The sequence below is a fragment of the Scyliorhinus canicula genome, chromosome 7 (genome assembly GCF_902713615.1).
Source record: "Scyliorhinus canicula chromosome 7, sScyCan1.1, whole genome shotgun sequence".
Lineage (NCBI taxonomy): Eukaryota > Metazoa > Chordata > Chondrichthyes > Carcharhiniformes > Scyliorhinidae > Scyliorhinus > Scyliorhinus canicula.
Window position 1 is genome coordinate 208,059 of NC_052152.1, and position 22,090 is coordinate 230,148.

Sequence of the window (22,090 nt, forward strand, 5' to 3'; positions counted from 1 at the left end):
AATAAAAGCTAACACACCATACGCCTTCTTAACAACCCTCTCAACCTGGGTGGCAACTTTCAGGGATCTATGGACATGGACACCGAGATCTCTCTGCTCATCCACACTACCAAGAATCTTACCATTAGCCCAGTACTCTGTCTTCCTGTTATTCCTTCCAAAATGAATCACCTCACACTTTTCTGCATTAAACTCCATTTGCCACCTGTCGGCCCAGCTCTGCAGCTTATCTATATCCCTCTGTAACTTGTAACATCCTTCTGCACTGTCCACAACTCCACCGACTTTAGTGTCATCTGCAAATTTACTCACCCATCCTTCTACGCCCTCCTCTAGGTCATTTATAAAAAAACTAGTAACTGGACACCAGTCAGAACATTTCCCATCAACCACCACCCTTTATCTTCTATCAGCTAGCCAATTTCTGATCCAAACTGCTAACTCACCCTGAATCCCATGCCTCTGTATTTTCTGCAATAGCCTACCGTGGGGAACCTTATCAAACGCTTTACTGAAATCCATATACACCACATCAACTGCTTTACCCTCATCCACCTGTTTCGTCACCTTCTCGAAGAACTCAATGAGGTTTGTGAGGCACGACCTACCCTTCACAAAACCATGTTGACTATCTCTAATCAAATTATTCCTTTCCAGATGATTATACATCCTATCTCTTATAAACCTTTCCAAGACTTTTCCCACAACAGAAGTAAGGCTCACTGGTCCCCTCCAGTTTCCCGCTCACCATAACATACCTCCCCCCAGAGTCAGCCACAATACCTCCCACTTCAAAAGCAACCCGCTTATTGATCAAAATCGCCACCCCCTTTGTTTTAGAATCCAATCCCGAGTGAAATACCTGCCCAACTCATCCCTTTCTCAGTCTAATCTGGTTCCCCACCTTTAGGTGGGTCTCTTGTAGCATGGCCACATCCACCTTTAATCTTTTTAAATGTGTGAACTGGCCCATTCATCCCTCGCACATTCCACATGAAGAGCCTGGTTGGGTAACACCCGACCCTAACCCCCGCCCCAGGCCAATCACCATAGTCCCTCTTGGGCCAGACTCCAGCCCTTCCTAGGACCGCCCTCGGGCACCCACTGTCATCAATCCTCCTCCTATTACATTTTAAAAGCCCTCCCCTGTCAGCAGTACATCACTCCCCCCTCCAGAGTCCCCAGCAACAACCCCTGTCCCCATCCCCCCACTAATCTTCTGCTCACCCCCCACTGTGCTCCCGTGAACTAACCCACCCAGCTAGCCTGGCAGCCCCCGCCCATGACGCCAAGCATCCTACCCCCCCTCACTGCTTCCCCTCCCCTCCAGCTCAATCTACCTGCTAATGCAAACAAAAACAACCCCTCCCCAAACCCAATCGAAGCGATCAATCCCCCATTTTCCAACAAAGAACAAAAACAAACCTGAAGCAGAACAATGGCCCCAAACACGAGTTAAACCCAGCACCAAAGCATCTCCACCAAAGTTCAATGTCCACCTTCTCCTGCCAGTCCATTCCCTCTGATAAATTCCATCGCCTTCGCCTCCTGTGATGACCCAAAGTACATTACCCAGCCTTTGAAATCACCCACAGATGTGCCGGGTACAACATCTCAAACTTCACCCCGTTCTTGAAGAAGGCCACCTTGGCCTTATAGAAATTCCCGCTCCTCTTGGCCAGCTCTGCACCCAGGGGGAGGGCAGCACGGTAGCTTAATAGTTAGCTCTGTGGCTTCACAGCACCAGGGTCCCAAGTTCGATTCCCGGCTTGGGTCACTGTCTGTGCAGAGTCTGCACGTTCTCCCACTGTCTGCGTCAGTTTCCTCCCACAAGTCCCGAAAGATGTGCTGTTAGGTAATTTGGACATTCTGAATTCTCCCTCTGGGTACCCAAACAGGCGCCGGAATGTGGTGACGGGGGGCTTTTCACAGTAACTTCATTGCAATGTAAACCTACTTGGGACAATAAAGATTATTATTATATAGTCGAAGTTCACTACCCTCCCAGGTGCAGCGACTACCAACCCTGGCTAACCACTGTGTCGCCATGCTGCCTCCAAGTGCCAAGTACTCTTCAAAGTACTTTTTAAAGGATGTGAGGCAAGACGACTCAACCACCCTCCCAGGAAGTGTGTTCCTGACCCTCACCACCCTCCCAGGCAGAGTGTTCCTGACCGTCACCACCCTCCCAGGCAGTGTGTTCCTGACCGTCACCACCCTCCCAGGCAGAGCGTTCCTGACCGTCGCCACCCTCCCAGGCAGTGTGTTCCTGACCGTCACCACCCTCCCAGGCAGTGTGTTCCTGACCGTCACCACCCTCCCAGGCAGTGTATTCCTGACCGTCACCACCCTCCCAGGCAGTGTGTTCCTGACCGTCACCACCCTCCCAGGCAGTGTGTTCCTGACCGTCACCACCCTCCCAGGCAGTGCGTTCCTGACCGTCGCCACCCTCCCAGGCAGTGCGTTCCTGACCATCACCACCCTCCCAGGCAGTGTGTTCCAGACCCTCACCACCCTCCCAGGCAGTGTGTTCCAGACCCTCTCCCCCCCTCCCAGGCAGTGTGTTCCAGACCCTCACCACCCTCCCAGGCAGTGTGTTCCTGACCGTCACCACCCTCCCAGGCAGTGTGTTCCTGACCGTCACCACCCTCCCAGGCAGTGTGTTCCTGACCGTCGCCACCCTCCCAGGCAGTGTGTTCCTGACCGTCACCACCCTCCCAGGCAGTGTGTTCCTGACCGTCACCACCCTCCCAGGCAGTGTGTTCCTGACCGTCACCACCCTCCCAGGCAGTGTGTTCCTGACCGTCACCACCCTCCCAGGCAGTGTGTTCCTGACCCTCTCCCACCCTCCCAGGCAGTGTGTTCCTGACCGTCACCACCCTCCCAGGCAGTGTGTTCCTGACCGTCACCACCCTCCCAGGCAGTGTGTTCCAGACCGTCACCACCCTCTGTGTGAAAAGGATTTTCCTCATAACCCCCATAACCTCCCACCCTTCAATTAAGGGGAACAGCTGCTCCCTATCCACCCTGCCCAGGCCCCTCATAATCTTGTACACCTCAATCAGATCACCTCTTAGTCTTCTCTACTCTCTTTATAATGGTAGCACAGTGGTTAGCACTGTTGCTTCACAGCGCCAGGGTCCCAGGTTCGATTCCCGGCTTGGGTCACTGTCTGTGCGGAGTCTGCACGTTCTCCCCGTGTCTGCGTGGGTTTCCTCTTGTAAGCCTACTTGTGACAATAAAAATTATTATTATTACTTAGGTTTTCCATCCTAGATAACATTCTGGTGAATCTTCTCTGCACCCCCTCCAGTGCAATCACATCCTTCCTATAATGTGGCGACCAGAACTGTACACAGTACTCTAGCTGTGGCTTCACCAAAGTTCTGTACAACTCCAACATGACCTCCCTATCTTTGTACTCAATGCCTCAATAGGTAAAGCAAATGTCCCATTGTGGTAGTCGGTATTAGGGGTATTACGGTACCCAGGTTGATGCTGTAAGACCATTGATGTGAGAGGTACCTGAGACAGCAATATCATTGGTGAAGCCTGCCTGCTAGTCCCGCCCAGTAAGGCGGAGTATAAGAGTCTGTGTCTCCCTAGCTACTGCATTCTGTACCTGCGCTGCTGGGGGAAACATCTAGTCCAGTAAAGCCTTCAATTGTCATCCAATCTCGCTTCTGGAGTCATTGATCGAGCATCACCCATATGAATTTTTCACCACCTTATTAACCTGCCCTTATCTGCAGATATCAAAACCCATTACTTCCAGCAATTCAAACTCCTCAAAATCCTCTAAACATGGAAAGCTCCCATCAATAAATAGATCCACCAGACTCTCAATCCCTGCTCTCTGCCACCTCCTGAACCCCCTATCTAGCCTCTCCGGGACAAACCAGTGATTACCACAAATTGGAGCCCACATTGCCGCTCCATCCACTCCTATCTGCTTCCTCCATTGCCCCCAGACTCTCAGGGCCGCCACCACCACCGGGCTTGTGGAGTACCAGGCCAGCAGGAACGGCAGAGGAGCCATTACCAATGCCCCCAAACTTGTGCCTTTACATGATGCCGCCTCTACTCATCCCCCCCCCCCCCCCCCCCCCCCACCCCACCCCCCGGACTACCCACTTCCTGATCATGGCTATATTTGCCTCCCAGTAATAATTACTAAAGTTCGGCAGTGCCAGACCGCCCCCCCCCTTGGCTTCACTCCAGCAGCACTTTCTTTACTCGAAGGGTTCTACCCACACACAAAACCAGAGATCACCCTATTCACCTGCTTAAAAAAAGGCCTTTGAACATAAGAACATAAGAACTAGGAGCAGGAGTAGGCCATCTGGCCCCTCGAGCCTGCTCCGCCATTCAATTAGATCATGGCTGATCTTTTGTGGACTCAACTCCACTTTCCGGCCCGAACACCATAACCCTTAATCCCTTTATTCTTCAAAAAACTATCTATCTTTACCTTAAAAACATGTAATGAAGGAGCCTCAACTGCTTCACTGGGCAAGGAATTCCATAGATTCACAACCCTTTGGGTGAAGAAGTTCCTCCTAAACTCAGTCCTAAATCTACTTCCCCTTATTTTGAGGCTATGCCCCCTAGTTCTGCTGTCACCCGCCAGTGGAAACAACCTGCCCGCATCTATCCTATCTATTCCCTTCATAATTTTAAATGTTTCTATAAGATCCCCCCTCATCCTTCTAAATTCCAACGAGTACAGTCCCAGTCTACTCAACCTCTCCTCATAATCCAACCCCTTCAGCTCTGGGATTAACCTAGTGAATCTCCTCTGCACACCCTCCAGCGCCAGTACGTCCTTTCTCAAGTAAGGAGACCAAAACTGAACACAATACTCCAGGTGTGGCCGCACTAACACCTTATACAATTGCAACATAACCTCCCTAGTCTTAAACTCCATCCCTCTAGCAATGAAGGACAAAATTCCATTTGCCTTCTTAATCACCTGTTGCACTTGTAAACCAACCTTCTGTGACTCATGCACCAGCACACCCAAGTCTCTCTGAACAGCGGCATGCTTTAATATTTTATCGTTTAAATAATAATCCCATTTGCTGTTATTCCTACCAAAATGGATAACCTCACATTTGTCAACATTGTATTCCATTTGCCAGACCCGAGCCCATTCACTTAACCTATCCAAATCCCTCTGCAGACTTCCAGTAGCCTCTGCACTTTTCGCTTTACCACTCATCTTAGTGTCATCTGCAAACTTGGACACATTGCCCTTGGTCCCCAACTCCAAATCATCTATGTAAATTGTGAACAATTGTGGGCCCAACACGGATCCCTGAGGGACACCACTAGTTACTGATTGCCAACCAGAGAAACACCCATTAATCCCCACTCTTTGCTCTCTATTAATTAACCAATCCTCTATCCATGCGACTACTTTAGCCTTAATGCCATGCATCTTTATCTTACACAGCAACCTTTTGTGTGGCACCTTGTAACTGCTCCCATCCCCGTGCCACCTGAATTCCCAAATAACGGAAACTCCCTCCCACCACAGTAAACGGCAACTCCCCCAGTCTCCTCTCCTGCCTCCTCGTCTGGATCACGAAAACCTCACTCTTACCCATATTCAATTTGTAACCCAAGAACCGTCAAATTCCCCTAAGATCTGCATAATCTCCCTCATCCCCCTTAACGGGTCAGAAATGTATAGGAGTATATCGTCTGCATATGATGAGATCCTGTGTTCCATCCCCTCCGGATTAGCCCCATCCAGTCCTTTGATTCTCTCAGCGTCATCGCCAATGGCTCTATGGCCAAGGCAAACAACAGTGGGGAGAGAGGACATCCTTGCTTTGTCTCTCGTACAATTTAAAGTAGTCCGAACTCAGCCAATTCATCTGCACACTCGCCACCGGTGCCTGGTATAGCAAACAAATCCAGTCAATAAAGCCCTGCCCAAACCCAAACCGTCCCAGGACCTCCCACAGATAATTCCATTCCACCCGGTCAAAGACCTTTTCCGCATTCATAGCGACCACTACTTCTTCCCCTGTTTAAAATGAAAAAATCAATCCGGGAGTACACTTTGTGCACGTGGGAAAAAAAAAGAAAACTCTTCGCTCTTGGACGTCCAAACCTCCACGGGATTAGCTCTTTCGCCCCGGCTGCCACCCTCCCTGTCCTTGAACTCGACCGATCCAACCTCGGATCAATGAATTCCCCCCCCCCCCCCCCATGATCAGCTTATGCGAGTCTAGTTCCGGGATCTTCCCTAACACCCTCCTCATAAACTCAGCGTCGTCTCAATTTGGTGAGTAAATATTCACTAATCCCACCAGCATCCCCTCCAGCTTTCCACTCACCATGATATACCTACCCCCTGAGTCTGCCACTATATTGCCTACCTTAAATGACACCCGCTTATTGATCAGGATCACAACCCCGCCTAGTTTAGAGTCTAGCCCCAAGTGAAATACTTGCCCGACCCACCCCTTCCTCAGTCTATTCTGACCCACCATCCTCAGGCGTGTCTCTTGTAGCATTGCCACGTTCGTCTTCAACCTCCTCAAATGCGGGAACACACGAGCCCTCTTGACCAGCCCATTCAGTCCACTCACGTTCCATATGATCAGCCTGGTCAGGGGGCTCCTTATCACCCCCGCCGATCAACCATCACCCTTCTTAGGCCATCTTCCAGCTCGCGTACCGCCCTCAGGTGCCCACCGTCCTCAACCTCCCTTTTGTCTCCCAATGCCAGTCCCTCCCCTGTCAGCAGAAAAATTGCCCCCCCCCCCCCCCCCCCCCCCCACTAACAATACAACAATCCCAACCCCCAATATCAAACTAGACACCTGCTCTCCCCACTGCGCTTCCGTGAGCTAGCCCGCCCAGCTAGCCCGGTAGCCCCCGCCCATGGCGTCAAGCATCCTACCCCCTATTGTTCTCCCTCCCTGCCGCTCAAACATATACATATGCGAAACATCACAATCCCCAACAAACACAAAGAAGAAAATAACACCCACCAGCCCCCCACAAGAACAATGTTAACCCGCACACAAAACTGAGCAACTTCCCAAAACATTGGTACAAAAACACGACATACACAGTTCAAAAAGAAAATAAATTTAGCAGCACAGGCACAGAATTACTCGCCCCCAAGTTCAATGTCCTCAATCACCTGCCAGTCTTCTGACCTTGACAAAGTTCATTGCCTCATCCAGTGATCCGAAATAAAGTTCTTGGCCCTAGTAAGTGATCCACAAACGAGCTGGGTACAGCTGGCTGAACTTCACCCCCTTCTTTAAGAGGGTCGATTTAACCTTGTTAAAGCTCACTCTTCTTTTGGCCAATTCCGCACCCAAATCCTGGTAAATGCGCAGCTTCCTGTCTTCCCATTTACAGCTCCTCGTCTGCCTGGCCCACCTCAAGATATGTTCCTTATCCAGGAACAGGTACATTGGCACCACCATCGCCCTCGGCGGCTCATTCATTTGCGGCTTCCCCGCAAGCACTCTATGCACCCTGTCCACTCCATGGGGTCGAGCAAACGCACCTTCGCCCAGCAGCTTCTAAAACATACACGTCACATATGCTCCTGCGTCTGATCCCTCAATGTCCTCCAGGAGGCCAACGATCCTCAAATTCTGTCTGAGCGACCTGTTCTCCTGAAGCCTTTTCTGATGGTCCCTCATTAGATCCATCTCTATTGCCATCGCAGTTAGCTGGTCCTCGTGCTCAGCCACCTTCTCTTCCACCTTCTAGATCGCCAATCCCTGGGCTTCCAACCGTTGCTCCACCCGATCAATCCCCGTCTTAATCAGGTCCAGGTACTCCTGTCTTTGCTTGGCGAAACTCTCCTGGAAGAATTTTACCAGCTGATCTGTTGACCACTGGGCTGGCAATCTCAGCCATGTTTTCCTGTGCTGCAGGCTTCACTCTCTTCTTTGCCCAACAATCTCTCCTTTTCAGACCATGTCTGGTTCACGACTCCATAAGCTGGTGGGGGATTCCTCTTCTCTGCCTCATCAGTCTCCAATTTTACCGGTCAAATCCCCATAAATCAGGGATAAAGGTCCCAAAAGTCCACCACGAGCGGGAGCCACCAAATAAGCAACCTCTCAATCCATGGCCACCACCAGAAGTCTCGAAAAATCACCCTTTCTAAGCCCAACCTCCACCCTATCCCAATAACCCAGTAACCCCATCTCACCTTTTGAAAATGAAAATCGCTTATTGTCACGAGTAGGCTTCAATGAAGTTACTGTGAAAAGCCCCTAGTCGCCACATTCCGGTGCCTGTCCGGGGAGGCTGGTACAGGAATCGAACCGTGCTGCTGGCCTGCTTGGTGTGCTTTAAAAGCCAGCGGTTTAGCCTGGTGAGCTAAACCAGCCCCTTTTTGGTCACTAAGGGCAATTTATCATGGCCAGTCCACCTAACCCGCACATCTTTAGACTGTGGGAGGAAACCGGAGCACCTGGAGGAAACCCACGCAGACACGGGGAGAACGTGCAGACTCCGCACAGACAGTGACCCAAGCCGGGAATAGAACTTGGGATCCTGGAGCTGTGAAGCAAATGTGCTAACTACTGTGCTACTGTGAACTACTCCTGCTCCTATTTATTATGTTCTTGTATTTAACTGTATTATTCGGGTCACCAATGAATAGGTGTATGTTTTGTAATTGCATTTATTGATTAATTTATTTTCCGGGTTTGAAGAGAGAAATTAGGATTGTGAATTAAATATCTTTCTGTGCTGGAAAGTCTATAATTAGATGAGTTTCACAAAATAATAAGAAATGTTGAGAGAAATTTACAAAACCCACCAGAACGAATTTATTCTGGGCAAGTGTTAGAACATAGAACATAGAACATTACAGCGCAGTACGGGCCCTTCGGGGAACATGCGCAGTACAGGCGTCATTGGGGAACATGCAGCCGGGGAACACGCGGCATCGGGGAACATGCAGCCGGGGAACACGCGGAATCGGGGAACATGCAGCGGGGGAACACGCGGAATCGGGGAACATGCATCCGGGGAACACGGGCATCGGGGAACATGCAGCCGGGGAATATGCAGCTGGGGAACACGCGGCATCGGGGAACATGCAGCCGGGGAACACGCGGCATCGGGGAACATGCAGCATCGGGGAACATGCAGCCGGGGAACACGCGGCATCGGGGAACATGCAGCCGGGGAACATGCAGCCGGGGAACATGCAGCCGGGGAACATGCAGCCGGGGAACATGCAGCCGGGGAACATGCAGCCGGGGAACACGCGGCATCGGGGAACATGCAGCCGGGGAACATGCAGCCGGGGAACACGCGGCATCGGGGAACATGCAGCCGGGAAACACGCGGCATCGGGGAACATGCAGCCGGGGAACACGCGGCATCGGGGAACACGCGGCATCGGGGAACATGCAGCCGGGGAACATGCAGCCGGGGAACATGCAGCCGGGGAACATGCAGCCGGGGAACATGCAGCCGGGGAACATGCAGCCGGGGAACAGGTGGTTGGGGGACTGGAGAATCCAGCCCCAGATGTCTTTTCAGAAAATTATTCATGATGCTTTGCAAATAAGTAAACATTTGTGCTTCTTATCTATAGCGTCCATGTGCCTGTCTCCAATCTGATTCCATCAGAAACATACGAAGACTACATTAACAGATGTTCTTCAGTAATGAAAGCGATTGTGGACAGAGATGAAGGTAACGAACGCAGCAGCAATGAACAAACCAACTGAAAACTGATCAAGTTGAATTGTTTAAAGGACATTGAATAATGTTCCACACAGACTAATGAACCAGATCCTGAGGGGTGTTGACAGGATGGATGTGGAAAGAATGTTTCCTCTTGTGGGAAAATCTAGAACGGGGGGAGAACAGGGGTCACTGTTCAAAAATAAGGGGTTGTCCGTTTAACTTGGATCAGAAGATTTCCTCCCTGGCGGTGGTGAGGCTTTGGAACTCTCTTCCTCCTGAGGCAGTGGAAGCAGAGTCTTTGAATATTTTTGAGATATTCTATAACTTGAAAGTTTATCAGGGTTAGGCGGGATGTGGCATTGAGGTTAAAATCAGATCAGCTATGGCCTATTGAATGATGGAGGTGGCTCGAGGCGCCAAGTGGCCATTCCTGCTCCTACTTCATATGTTTATATGGAGCGCGATCGAATTGAATTGCAACAGAGAGCTAGGTGTTTCCTGACACTCGCAGCGGCGAGAAAGACCACGCTATCGAACTTTGTTGCAATCCAAGGCCTCAGCGGGGAATAGCACTGAGGACCCATCTCGTCTCATTTCCTGCACTGACGAGCTCCTCTCGTCAGAACTCCTGAGTGCAGGAGGAGATCGGGACACCAGTTTTAAATGGCATCCTGGTCTCTCGGCCGCACCAACATGACCTCCGGACCACCAAAGCCCAAACTCACCTATAGGGGTGTCCTCGGGAGGGGGGGGCCGCACCCCACCTCACACGGGCAGGGCACCCCCAGGACCAATCACTGGCATGGGCAGAATGCCAGCCTGGCACCCTGGCAGTGACATATGGGCACCTTGGCATTACCAGACTGACACGAAGGTGGCACTGCCAAGGTGCCTGGGTGGCATCAGCAGTGCTAGAGTCCCACCCTGCCCAGGGCCTCTGGTCTTCTGAGAGACCCACCCCAAAGCGCTGTCCCATCTGGTCCCTGTTTGTAGGGATCGGTACTGGAAGCCGCTCGCCTCAGGTCTCCGAGGTGAAGGGGTTGGATCGCAATGCCTCAGGTAGATCAGGGTAGCTACTAGCTACTCACCCTAATATGCAGATTTGCCACATACTGATCCTGTCCACAATGGGTGGAATCTAGATTACGTTGTCTTGCGCGATCCCGTTAGATTCAGTGAGGTGTGGTGATCCGGGTGGGTCCCAGGTCTCTCCCAGCATCTACCGGTTGTGTCGTGCCCCAGTTTACCCTAAAAAAATAAAATCTAAAGAAATAGGAGCAAAGTAGGCCATTCAGCCCTTTGTGGCTGATCTTCCAATCAATAAGATCATGTCCAATCTGACTGTGGCCTTAACTCCAATTTTATGCCTGTCCCCATAAACTCCCTTGACAATCAAAATCTGGGGTAGGGAATTCTAAAGCTTCTTCTTTTACTTTGGCGATCACTCAAAAAATGATTTTCCACCTAACAAGCACCATGTTACTGGTCATGGATTCTGTGAGTCCTTGCGTGGCTGATGAGCCCAATCCTGGAGCAGAATCTTCGACCGCACAGATGTGGAAGATGTTTCTGGGAGGTAGGATTGGTATTTCTGTCTCAGGCTCCATTTCTAGGCCTTCTCTTGCCGTCGGCTGTCCTTGAAGAATTGATTCTATTCAATCACAGGTTCCCCAAGTAGATTTCTTCTGAGCAAGGCTCTCCCAGGCATTAACGCCAATGTTACATTTCGTGAGGTAAACATTCAGGGTGTCTTTGAAGCGCTTCCATGGTCCTTCCCTTGTTCAGGAGCCTTCCTTTAGCTGAGCGGAAAAGATTTGCTTTGGCAGTTTGGAGAGGCATTGGTGTAGAACAAAGAACAATACAGCACAGGAACAGGCCCTTCGGCCCTCCAAACCTTGACCAGTCACATGTCCTATCGAGACCAACTGCCTATATCCTTCCATACCGGTCTTTTCATGCATCCATCCAGATAAGACTTAAAGGTCACTAACGTATCTGCCTCAACCACCTCACTTGGCCGTGCATCCAGGCCACCACCACCCTCTGTGTAAAAAACCCTCCCCCGCACATCTCCACTGAACCTATCCCCCCTCACCTTGAACTTGTGCCCCCTTGTAATTGTCATTTCCGCCCTGGGGAAAAGCCTCCAGCTGTTCACCCTATCTATACCCCTCATAATTTTATAAACTTCTATCAGGTCGCCCCTCAGCCTCCGTCTCTCCAGGGAGAACAATCCCAGTTTATTCAACCTCTCCTCATAGCTAATACCCTCCATACCAGGCAATATCCTGTTAAACCTTTTCTGTACTCTTTCCAAAGCCTCCACGTCCTTCTGATGGAGCGGTGACCAGAATTGGACACGATATTCCAAATGTGGCCTAACCAACATTCTATATAACTGTAACAGAATTTGTGAGCTTTTATACTCAATATCCCATTCAATGAAGGCAAGCATGCCATATGCTTTCTTTCCCACCATTTCCACCTGCACTGCCCGTTTTAAGGACATGTGGACCTGCACGGCCAGATCTCTCTCTGTGACTCTATGCTCCTGATGCTTCTGCCATTTATTGGATCTACCAAAATGCATCACCTCGCATTTGTCGGGATTAAATTCCATCTGCCATTTCTCTGCCCAATTTTGCAGCCTATCTATATCCTGCTGTATTCTCTGACAATCTTCAGCACCATCCGCAACTCCTGCAACCTTAGTATCATCCACAAACTTGCTAATCAGAGCAGCAACATTTTCTTCCAAGCCATTTATATATATTACAAAGAGAAGAGGTCCCAGTATTGATCCCTGCGGAACACCACTACTTACAAACCTCCATTCGGAAAAACACCCTTCCACTGCTACCCTCTGTCTTCTATGGCCAAGCCAGTTCTGGATCCATCTTCCTGGTTCACCCCTGACCCCATGTGATTTAATCTTTTGCACCAGCCTGCCATGAGGGACCTTTTCAAATGTTTTACTAAAGTCCATGTAGACCAGACTCCCTCAGACCAGATCCACAGCCCTTCCCTCGTCAATCATTTTTGTCACCTCTTCAAAAAATTCAATTAAATTAGTGAGACATGACCTTCCTCATACAAAACCATGCAACACTTCCTCCCTCTAAAGCATTTATATATCCCTCCGAGAAACCACCAATCAATGTGTCCCTCTCTTTTGTGAATATCGATGCAAAATCGGCACAGTAGCACAGTGGTTATCACTATTGCTTCAGAGCGCCAGGGTCCCAGGTTCGATTCCGGCTTAGGTCACTGACTGTGCGGAATCAGCACGTTCTCCCCATGTCTGCGTGGGTTTCCTCCGGGTGCTCCGGTTTAAGAACAAAGAACAATACAGCCTTTCAGCCCTCCAAGCCTGTACCGGTCATGATACCAACCTTTGCCGAAACTCTCAGCACTTCCTTGTGCCGTATCCCTCTATACCCATCCTATCCATGTGTTTGCAAGATGTTTTTTGAACGCCGCTAATGTATCTGCTTCCACAACCTCCCCTGGCAACGCATTCCTCACACTCACCACCCTCTGCATAAAAAACCTGCCTCGCACATCTCCTCTAAACCTATGCCCCCTGGTTACTGACCCCTCCACCCTGGGAAAGAGTGCCTGCCCATCCACTCTATCCATGCCCCTCATAATCTTGTAGACCTCTATCAGGCCGTAGTATTCGGAATAAGGTAAATGAGTTGATGGCGCAAATCATTGTGAATGACTATGATTTGATGGCCATGACTGAAACATGGTTAAAGGATGGTCACGATATAAGATAGTGGACTGGGAGTTAAATATCCAAGGGTATCAAACTATTCGGTAGGACAGGGTGGATGGTAAAAGAGGTGGTGTAGCTCTGTTGTTTGGAATTTCTGAATTGCGGATAGCGATGAGGACTGTTAGAGGATACAGCAGGATTTGGATCGTTTGGAGACTTGGGCGGAGAATTGGCAGATGGAGTTTAATCTGGAAAAATGTGAGGTAATGCATTTTGGAAGGTCTAATGCAGGTAGGGAATATACAGTGAATGGTAGAACCCTCAAGAGTATTGAAAGTCAGAGAGATCTAGGTCAGGTCCACAGGTTACTGAAAGGGGCAACACAGGAGGAGAAAGTAGTCAAGAAGGCATACGGCATACTTGCCTTCATTGGCCGAGGCATTGAGTATAAGAATTGGCAAGTCATGTTGCAGCTGTATAGGACCTTAGTTAGGCCACACATGGAGTACAGTGTTCAATTTTGGTCGCCACACTACCAGAAGGATGTGGAGGCTTGGGAGAGGGTGCAGAGGAGATTTATCAGGATGTTGCCTGGTATGGAGGGCATTAGCTATGAGGAGCGGCTGAATAAACTCGGTTTGTTCTCACTGGAACGAAGGGGGTTGAGGGGCGACCTGATAGAGGTCTACAAAATTATGAGGGGCAGAGACAGAGTGGATAGTCAAAGGCTTTTCCCCAGGTTTAGAGTAGATAGAACATAGAACATAGAAAATTACAGCGTAGTACGGGCCCTTCGGCCCTCGATGTTGCGCCGACCTGTGAAACCATCTGAAGCCTATCTGACCTACACTATTCCATTTTCATCCATATGTCTATCCAGTGACCACTTAAATGCCCTTAAAGTTGGCGAGTCTACTACTGTTGCAGGCAGGGCGTTCCACACCCCTACACTTTAGGTAAAAAAAGGGATGAGGTCCTACAATCAGAATTTAGGGAGTTAGGAGATACGTTAAAAAGTAGGACCTCAAAGGTAGTAATCTCAGGATTTCTACAAGTGCCACGGGACAGTCAGAGTAGAAATTCAAGAATAGTCAGAATGAATACGTGGCTTGAGAGATGGTGCAGGAGGGAGGGGTTCAGATTTTTGGGACATTGGAACCGGTTCTGGGGGCGGTGGGACCATTACAAACCGGATGGTCTACACCTGGGCAGGACTGGAACCAATGTCCTAGGGGGTACTTTTGCTAACACTGTTGGGGAGGTTTTAAACTAATGTGGCAGGGGGATGGGAACCAGATTAGGAAGTTAGAGGTCAGTAAAGAAGCAGCAACTATAGCCAGTAAGGTACGAGACAATAAACTCAATGTGACTAAGGGGAAGAGTAGACAGGGAAGAGATGATGAACGCAAAGGTGGTCTGAGGTGCATTTGTTTTAATGCGAGAAGTGTAGCAGGTAAGGCAGGTGAACTTAGGGCTTGGATCAGTACCTGGGAATATGATGCTATTGGTATTACTGAGACTTGGTTGAGGGAAGGGCAGGACTGGCAACTGAATATCCCAGGGTATAGATGCTTCAGGAGGGATAGAGAGGGAGGTAGAAGGGGTGGAGGAGTTGCATTACTCGTCAGAGATGATATCACAGCTGTGATTAAGGAGGGCACGATGGAGGATTCGAGCACTGAGGCAATATGAGTGGAGCTGAGAAATAGGAAGGGTGCAGTAACATTGTTGGGACTTTACTACAGGCCTACCAAAAGCGAGCATGAAGTAGAGGTACAAATATGCAGACAGATTATAGAAAAATGTAGGAGCAATAGGGTGGTTGTTATGGGAGATTTTAACTTCCCCAACATTGAATGGGATTCGTGTAGTGTTGGAGGCGTAGATGGAGCAGAGTTTGTAAGGAGCATCCAGTAGAGTTTTTTAGAGCAGTATGTAAATAGTCCAACTCGGGAAGGGGCCATACTGGACCTGGTATTGGGGAATGATCCCAGCCAGGTGGTTGATGTTTCAGTCGGTGATTACTTTGGGAATAGCGATCACAATTCCGTAAGTTTTAGAATACTCATGGACAAGGACAAGAGGGGTCCGAAAGGAAGAGTACTAAATTGGGGAAAGGCAGAGTATAACAAAATTTGGCAGGAGCTAGGGAATGTGGATTGGGAAATGTGAAAGTCTTTTAAGGAAAGGTTGATTAGAGTGCAGGACAGACATGTTCCTGTGAAAATGAAAGATAGAAATGGCAAGATTAGGGAACCATGGATGACGGGTGAAATTGTGAGACTAGCTAAGATGAAAAAGGAAACATACATAGGATCGAGGCAACTCAAAACTGATGAAGCTTTGGAGGAATATCGGAAAAGTAGGACAAATCTCAAACGCACAATAAAGAGGGCTAAAAGGGGTCATAGATACATAGATAGAACAGTACAGCACAGAACAGGCCCTTCGGCCCTCAATGTTGTGCCGAGCCATGATCACCCTACTCAAACCCACGTATCCACCCTATACCCGTAACCCAACAACCCCCCCTTAACCTTACTTTTATTAGGACACTACGGGCAATTTAGCATGGCCAATCCACCTAACCCGCACATCTTTGGACTGTGGGAGGAAACCGGAGCACCCGGAGGAAACCCACGCACACAGGGGGAGGACGTGCAGACTCCACACAGACAGTGACCCAGCCAGGAATCGAACCTGGGACCCTGGAGCTGTGAAGCATTTATGCTAACCACCATGCTACCCTGCTGCCCTAAATGTCATGAAATATCTTTGGCTAACAGGGTTAAGGAAAATCCCAAAGCATTTTATTCGTATGTAAGGACCAAGAGGGTAACTAGAGAAAGGATTGGCCCACTTAAAGACAAAAGAGGGAATTTATGCGTGAACTCAGAGGAAATGGGTGAGATTCTTAATGAGTACTTTGCATCGGTATTCACAAAGGAGAGGGACAAGATGGATGTTGAGGCTAGGGATGGATGTTTAAATACTCTAGGTCAAGTTGTCATACGGAAGGGGGAAGTTTTGGGTATTCTGAAAGACGTTAAGGTGGACAAGTCCCCAGGACCGGATGGGATCTATCCCAGGTTTCTGAGGGAAACGAGGGTCGAAATAGCTGGGGCCTTAACAGATATCTTTGCAGCATCCTTGAGCACGGGTGAGGTCCCGGAGGACTGGAGAATTGCTAATGTTGTCCCTTTGTTTAAGAAGGGTAGCAGGGATAATCCAGGGAATTATAGACCTGTGAGCTTGACGTCAGTGGTAGGCAAACTGTTGGAGAAGATACTGAGGGATAGGATCTATTCACATCTGGAAGAAAATAGACTTATCAGTGATAGGCAGCATGGTTTTGTGCAGGGAAGATCATGTCTTACAAACCTAATAGAATTCTTTGAGGAAGTGACAAAGTTAATTGATGAGGGAAGGGCTGTAGATGTCATATACATGGACTTTAGTAAGGTGTTTGATAAGGTTTCCCATGGCAGGTTGATGGAAAAAGTGAAGTCGTATGGGGTTCAGGGTGTACTAGCTAGATGGATAAAGAACTGGCTGGGCAACAGGAGACAGAGAGTAGTGGTGGAAGGTAGTGTCTCAAAATGGAGAGGGGTGACTAGTGGTGTTCCACAGGGATCCATGCTCGGACCACTGATGTTTGTGATCTACATAAATGACCTGGAGGAAGGTATAGGTGGTCTGATTAGCAAGTTTGCAGATGATACTAAGATTGGTGGAGTTGCAGATAGCGAGGAGGACTGTCAGAGAATACAACAAAATATAGATAGATTGGAGAGTTGGGCAGAGAAATGGCAGATGGAGTTCAATCCAGGAAAATGCGAGGTGATGCATTTTGGAAGATCAAATTCAAGAGCGGAATATATGGTCAATGGAAGGGTCTTGGGGAAAATTGATGTACAGAGAGATCTGGGAGTTCAGGTCCATTGTACCCTGAAGGTGGCAACGCAGGTTGATAGAGTGGTCAAGAAGACATACAGCATGCTTGCCTTCATCGGACGGGGTATTGAGTACAAGTGTAGGCAGGTCATGTTACAGTTGTATAGGACTTTGGTTCAGCCACATTTGGGGACACTGTCCAGAGTCCCCGTCCTCTGTGCGACACTGTCCAGAGTCCCCGTCCTCTGTCCGCCACTGTCCAGAGTCCCTGTCTTCTGTGCCTCACTGTCCAGAGTCCCTGTCTTCTGTGCGACACTGTCCAGAGTCCCTGCCTTCTGTGCGTCAGTGTCCTGGCTCTCCGTCCTCTGTGCGACACTGTCCAGAGTCCCCGTCCTCTGTGCGTCACTGTCCAGAGTCCCTGCCTTCTGTGCGTCAGTGTCCTGGCTCTCCGTCCTCTGTGCGACACTGTCCAGAGTCCCTGTCCTCTGTGCGTCACTGTCCAGAGTCCCCGTCCTCAGGGTTAGGTGGATTGGCCATGCTAAATTGCCCGTAGTGTCCTAAAAAGTAAGGTTAAGGGGGGGGTTGTTGGGTTACGGGTATAGGGTGGATACGTGAGTTTGAGTGGGGTGATCGTTGCTCGGCACAACATCGAGGGCCGAAGGGCCTGTTCTGTGCTGTACTGTTCTAATCTAATCTTCTGTGCATCACTGTCCAGAGTCCCCGTCCTCTGTGCGTCACTGTCCAGAGTCCCTGCCTTCTGTGCGTCAGTGTCCTGGCTCTCCGTCCTTTGTGCGTCACCGTCCAGAGTCCCCGTCCTCTGTGCGTCACTGTCCAGAGTCCCCGTCCTCTGTCCGTCACTGTCCTGAGTCCCTGTTCTCTGTGCGACACTGTCCAGAGTCCCCGTCCTCTGTGCGACACTGTCCAGAGTCCCCGTCCTCTGTCCGTCACTGTCCAGAGTCCCTGCCTTCTGTCCGTCACTGTCCAGAGTCCCTGCCTTCTGTCCATCACTGTCCAGAGTCCCCGTCCTCTGTCCGTCACTGTCCAGAGTCCCTGCCTTCTGTGCGTCACTGTCCAGAGTCTCCGTCCTCTGTCCGTCACTGTCCAGAGTCCCCGTCCTCTGTCCGTCACTGTCCTGAGTCCCTGTCCTCTGTGCGTCACTGTCCTGAGTCCCCGTCCTCTGTCCGTCACTGTCCAGAGTCCCCGTCCTCTGTGCGTCACTGTCCTGAGTCCCCGTCCTCTGTCCGTCACTGTCCAGAGTCCCCGTCCTCTGTGCGTCACTGTCCTGAGTCCCCGTCCTCTGTCCGTCACTGTCCAGAGTCCCTGTCCTCTGTGCGACACTGTCCAGAGTCCCGTCCTCTGTCCGTCACTGTCCAGAGTCCCTGCCTTCTGTGCGTCACTGTCCAGAGTCCCCGTCCTCTGTCCGTCACTGTCCTGAGTCCCTGTCCTCTGTCCGTCACTATCCTGGCTCTCCATCCTCTCTTCATCCGTCTCTTGGCCGTCAGTGTCCTGACTGTCCGTCCTGTGTTCGTCAGTGTCGTTTCTGTTGGTCTTCCGCTTCCTGTGCCCCGGGCTTGGAAGAGGGCCCCTCCTGTCTGTCTTCCTACCCCTCCCTGGCGTACGTCCCTGTGGGCGGATGAACTGGGACCTGGACGGCGGGGGCTTCTACGAGACATTCCAGGACGATCGGCTGCAGGCCCTGAAATACACAATCAAGCATGTATCGTTAGACACATGGAGACGGGTGTGAGGGGTGGAGGGGGCAATGTGAGGGGGTGGAGTGTGACAGGGGGTGGGGGAGGTGAGGAGCTGAGGCATGGCGCTACCTCCCGGGTGGCGGCACCCCCAGCGAGGTCCAGAGCCTTCTGCTCATGGACGGTGAGGGGGTGCAGAACAGGTGACCCCCTCCGGTTCTTGTACGCTGACGATGGTTGTGGGCTGTCTTGTCCTGCGGGGGGAGAAAGCATCAGAGTTAGGCGGTCAGCAGCAAAACATGCAGATGTTGGCAACATTATGACTGGGGGGGGGGCACTGGGCACCACGCCATGGCAGCACGCAAGGGGGGTGTGGTGCCATGTGGGGCGGGTGCAATGTGGTGCCCCCCCCTCCTGCGTGGGCCGGGGGGGCCCACGACATGTGGTGGGGGGGGGGGGGAGGAAGGGGTGGGGTGTGGCCTGGGGGAACTCTCTCAGGGTACTTACCTTGGCAGCCCCCTGTGAGGTTGTGGAGCTTCTTGCGGCACTGGTCTCCAGAGCGGGGGGTTTGCCCCACAGCGCTGACGGCAATGCCCACTTCACGCCAGCTGTGCCTGACTGTGCTGGCCGGGTACCGGTGGCCACGTCTTGGGCACAGGATCGCCCTGCGCTCTTCAACTGCGTCTGGCAATGCCTCCAGGTCATTGTCCCAGAACCTGGGAGCGGCCGGGCGCGGCTCAGCTATCTCTGTGTCAGGGCCTGTGCGTGGATCGTGCACATTAAATAACGCGGCGTCATCCGGGTGTCGCGAGATGATGGCCCTGCTCTGGTGCCACGCCCACCGCGTTTACCGCGGCCCCGCTGCTGGCCCCTTTTCAGGGCCTGAATTGATGCTGCCGGCGGACCGTTCGCGCCGTCGTGAAACGCGACAACGTTCATGACGGCGCGGACACTCTGACTCGCCATCGGAGAATCCCGCCCAAAAACTTTCTGTGGATACTGTGCCCTGTATGGCCCCTCTGTCTGCTCACTGCTGTGCCTTTCTCTGGTGGATGATCAAAGCAAAAGTTGAATCTATTTCTCTAATAACTTTTAATGTTCCTTTGCAGCTGGGAATATTCTGCTGGTGGCTCATGCATCAACCCTGGATTGCTGCACACGTCCTTTGCTGGGCCTGCCTCCAAAGAACCCCAAGGAATTTGTACAAATGGTTAGAAAGGTATGTTTTCAATTGAGATTGAAACCACCCACACTGGCGCAAAATCCACTGGCGGGGCTCCACTGGCGGGGCTCCACTGGCGGGGCTCCACTGGCGGCTGGAAAAGTGAATCCTGACGACTGGAGAAAAACGGCCATTCTCTTGAAAGGTTTTGTCACCATCAATATTAGTCTGACTGGTCTGTAGTTAGCAGTCTGACTGGTCTGTAGTTAGCAGTCTGACTGGTCTGTAGTTAGCAGTCTGACTGGTCTGTAGTTAGCAGTCTGACTGGTCTGTAATCAGCAGTCTGACTGGTCTGTAGTTAGCAGTCTGACTGGTCTGTAGTTAGCAGTCTGACTGGTCTGTAATCAGCAGTCTGACTGGTCTGTAGTTAGCAGTCTGACTGGTCTGTAGTTAGCAGTCTGACTGGTCTGTAGTTAGCAGTCTGACTGGTCTGTAGTTAGCAGTCTGAGTGGTCTGTAGTTAGCAGTCTGACTGGTCTGTAGTTAGCAGTCTGACTGGTCTGTAGTTACCAGTCTGACTGGTATGTAGTTAGCAGTCTGACTGGTATGTAGTTAGCAGTCTGACTGGTCTGTAGTTAGCAGTCTGACTGGTCTGTAGTTAGCAGTCTGACTGGTCTGTAGTTAGCAGTCTGACTGGTCTGTAGTTAGCAGTCTGACTGGTCTGTAGTTAGCAGTCTGACTGGTCTGTAGTTAGCAGTCTGACTGGTCTGTAGTTAGCAGTCTGAGTGGTCTGTAGTTAGCAGTCTAATTGGTCTGTAGTTAGCAGTCTGACTGGTCTGTAGTTAGCAGTCTGACTGGTCTGTAGTTACCAGTCTGACTGGTATGTAGTTAGCAGTCTGACTGGTATGCAGTTAGCAGTCTGACTGGTCTGTAGTTACCAGTCTGACTGGTATGTAGTTAGCAGTCTGACTGGTATGTAGTTAGCAGTCTGACTGGTATGTAGTTAGCAGTCTGACTGGTCTGTAGTGAGCAGTCTGACTGGTCTGTAGTTAGCAGTCTGACTGGTCTGTAGTTAGCAGTCTGACTGGTCTGTAGTTAGCAGTCTGACTGGTCTGTAGTTAGCAGTCTGACTGGTCGGTAGTTAGCAGTCTGACTGGTCTGTAGTTAGCAGTCTGACTGGTCTGTAGTTAGCAGTCTGACTGGTCTGTAGTTAGCAGTCTGACTGGTCTGTAGTTAGCAGTCTGACTGGTCTGTAGTTAGCAGTCTGACTGGTCTGTAGTTAGCAGTCTGACTGGTCTGTAGTTAGCAGTCTGACTGGTCTGTAGTCAGCAGTCTGACTGGTCTGTAGTTAACAGTCTGACTGGTATGTAGTTAGCAGTCTGACTGGTCTGTAGTTAGCAGTCTGACTGGTCTGTAGTTAGCAGTCTGACTGGTCTGTAGTCAGCAGTCTGACTGGTCTGTAGTCAGCAGTCTGACTGGTATGTAGTTAGCAGTCTGACTGGTCTGTAGTTAGCAGTCTGACTGGTCTGTAGTCAGCAGTCTGACTGGTATGTAGTTAGCAGTCTGACTGGTCTGTAGTTAGCAGTCTGACTGGTCTGTAGTTAGCAGTCTGACTGGTCTGTAGTTAGCAGTCTGACTGGTCTGTAGTTAGCAGTCTGACTGGTCTGTAGTCAGCAGTCTGACTGGTATGTAGTTAGCAGTCTGACTGGTCTGTAGTCAGCAGTCTGACTGGTATGTAGTTAGCAGTCTGACTGGTATGTAGTTAGCAGTCTGACTGGTCTGTAGTTAGCAGTCTGACTGGTCTGTAGTTAGCAGTCTGACTGGTCTGTAGTTAACAGTCTGACTGGTCTGTAGTTACCAGTCTGACTGGTCTGTAGTTAGCAGTCTGACTTGTCTGTAGTCAGCAGTCTGACTGGTCTGTAGTTAGCAGTCT

General features: G+C 50.5%; 1 protein-coding gene across 1 annotated transcript in view; it reads left to right on the top strand.

The window, feature by feature from the left end:
* The window catches only part of LOC119968698 (ubiquitin-associated and SH3 domain-containing protein A-like), a 231,182-nt gene that overhangs the window by 177,086 nt on the left and 32,006 nt on the right, over positions 1 to 22,090 (top strand). The window contains exons 12-13 of the mRNA XM_038801292.1: positions 9,596 to 9,696; positions 20,106 to 20,215. Of these exons, the coding sequence (XP_038657220.1) occupies positions 9,596 to 9,696; positions 20,106 to 20,215 (211 nt within the window). The remainder of the gene's footprint in view (positions 1 to 9,595; positions 9,697 to 20,105; positions 20,216 to 22,090) is intronic.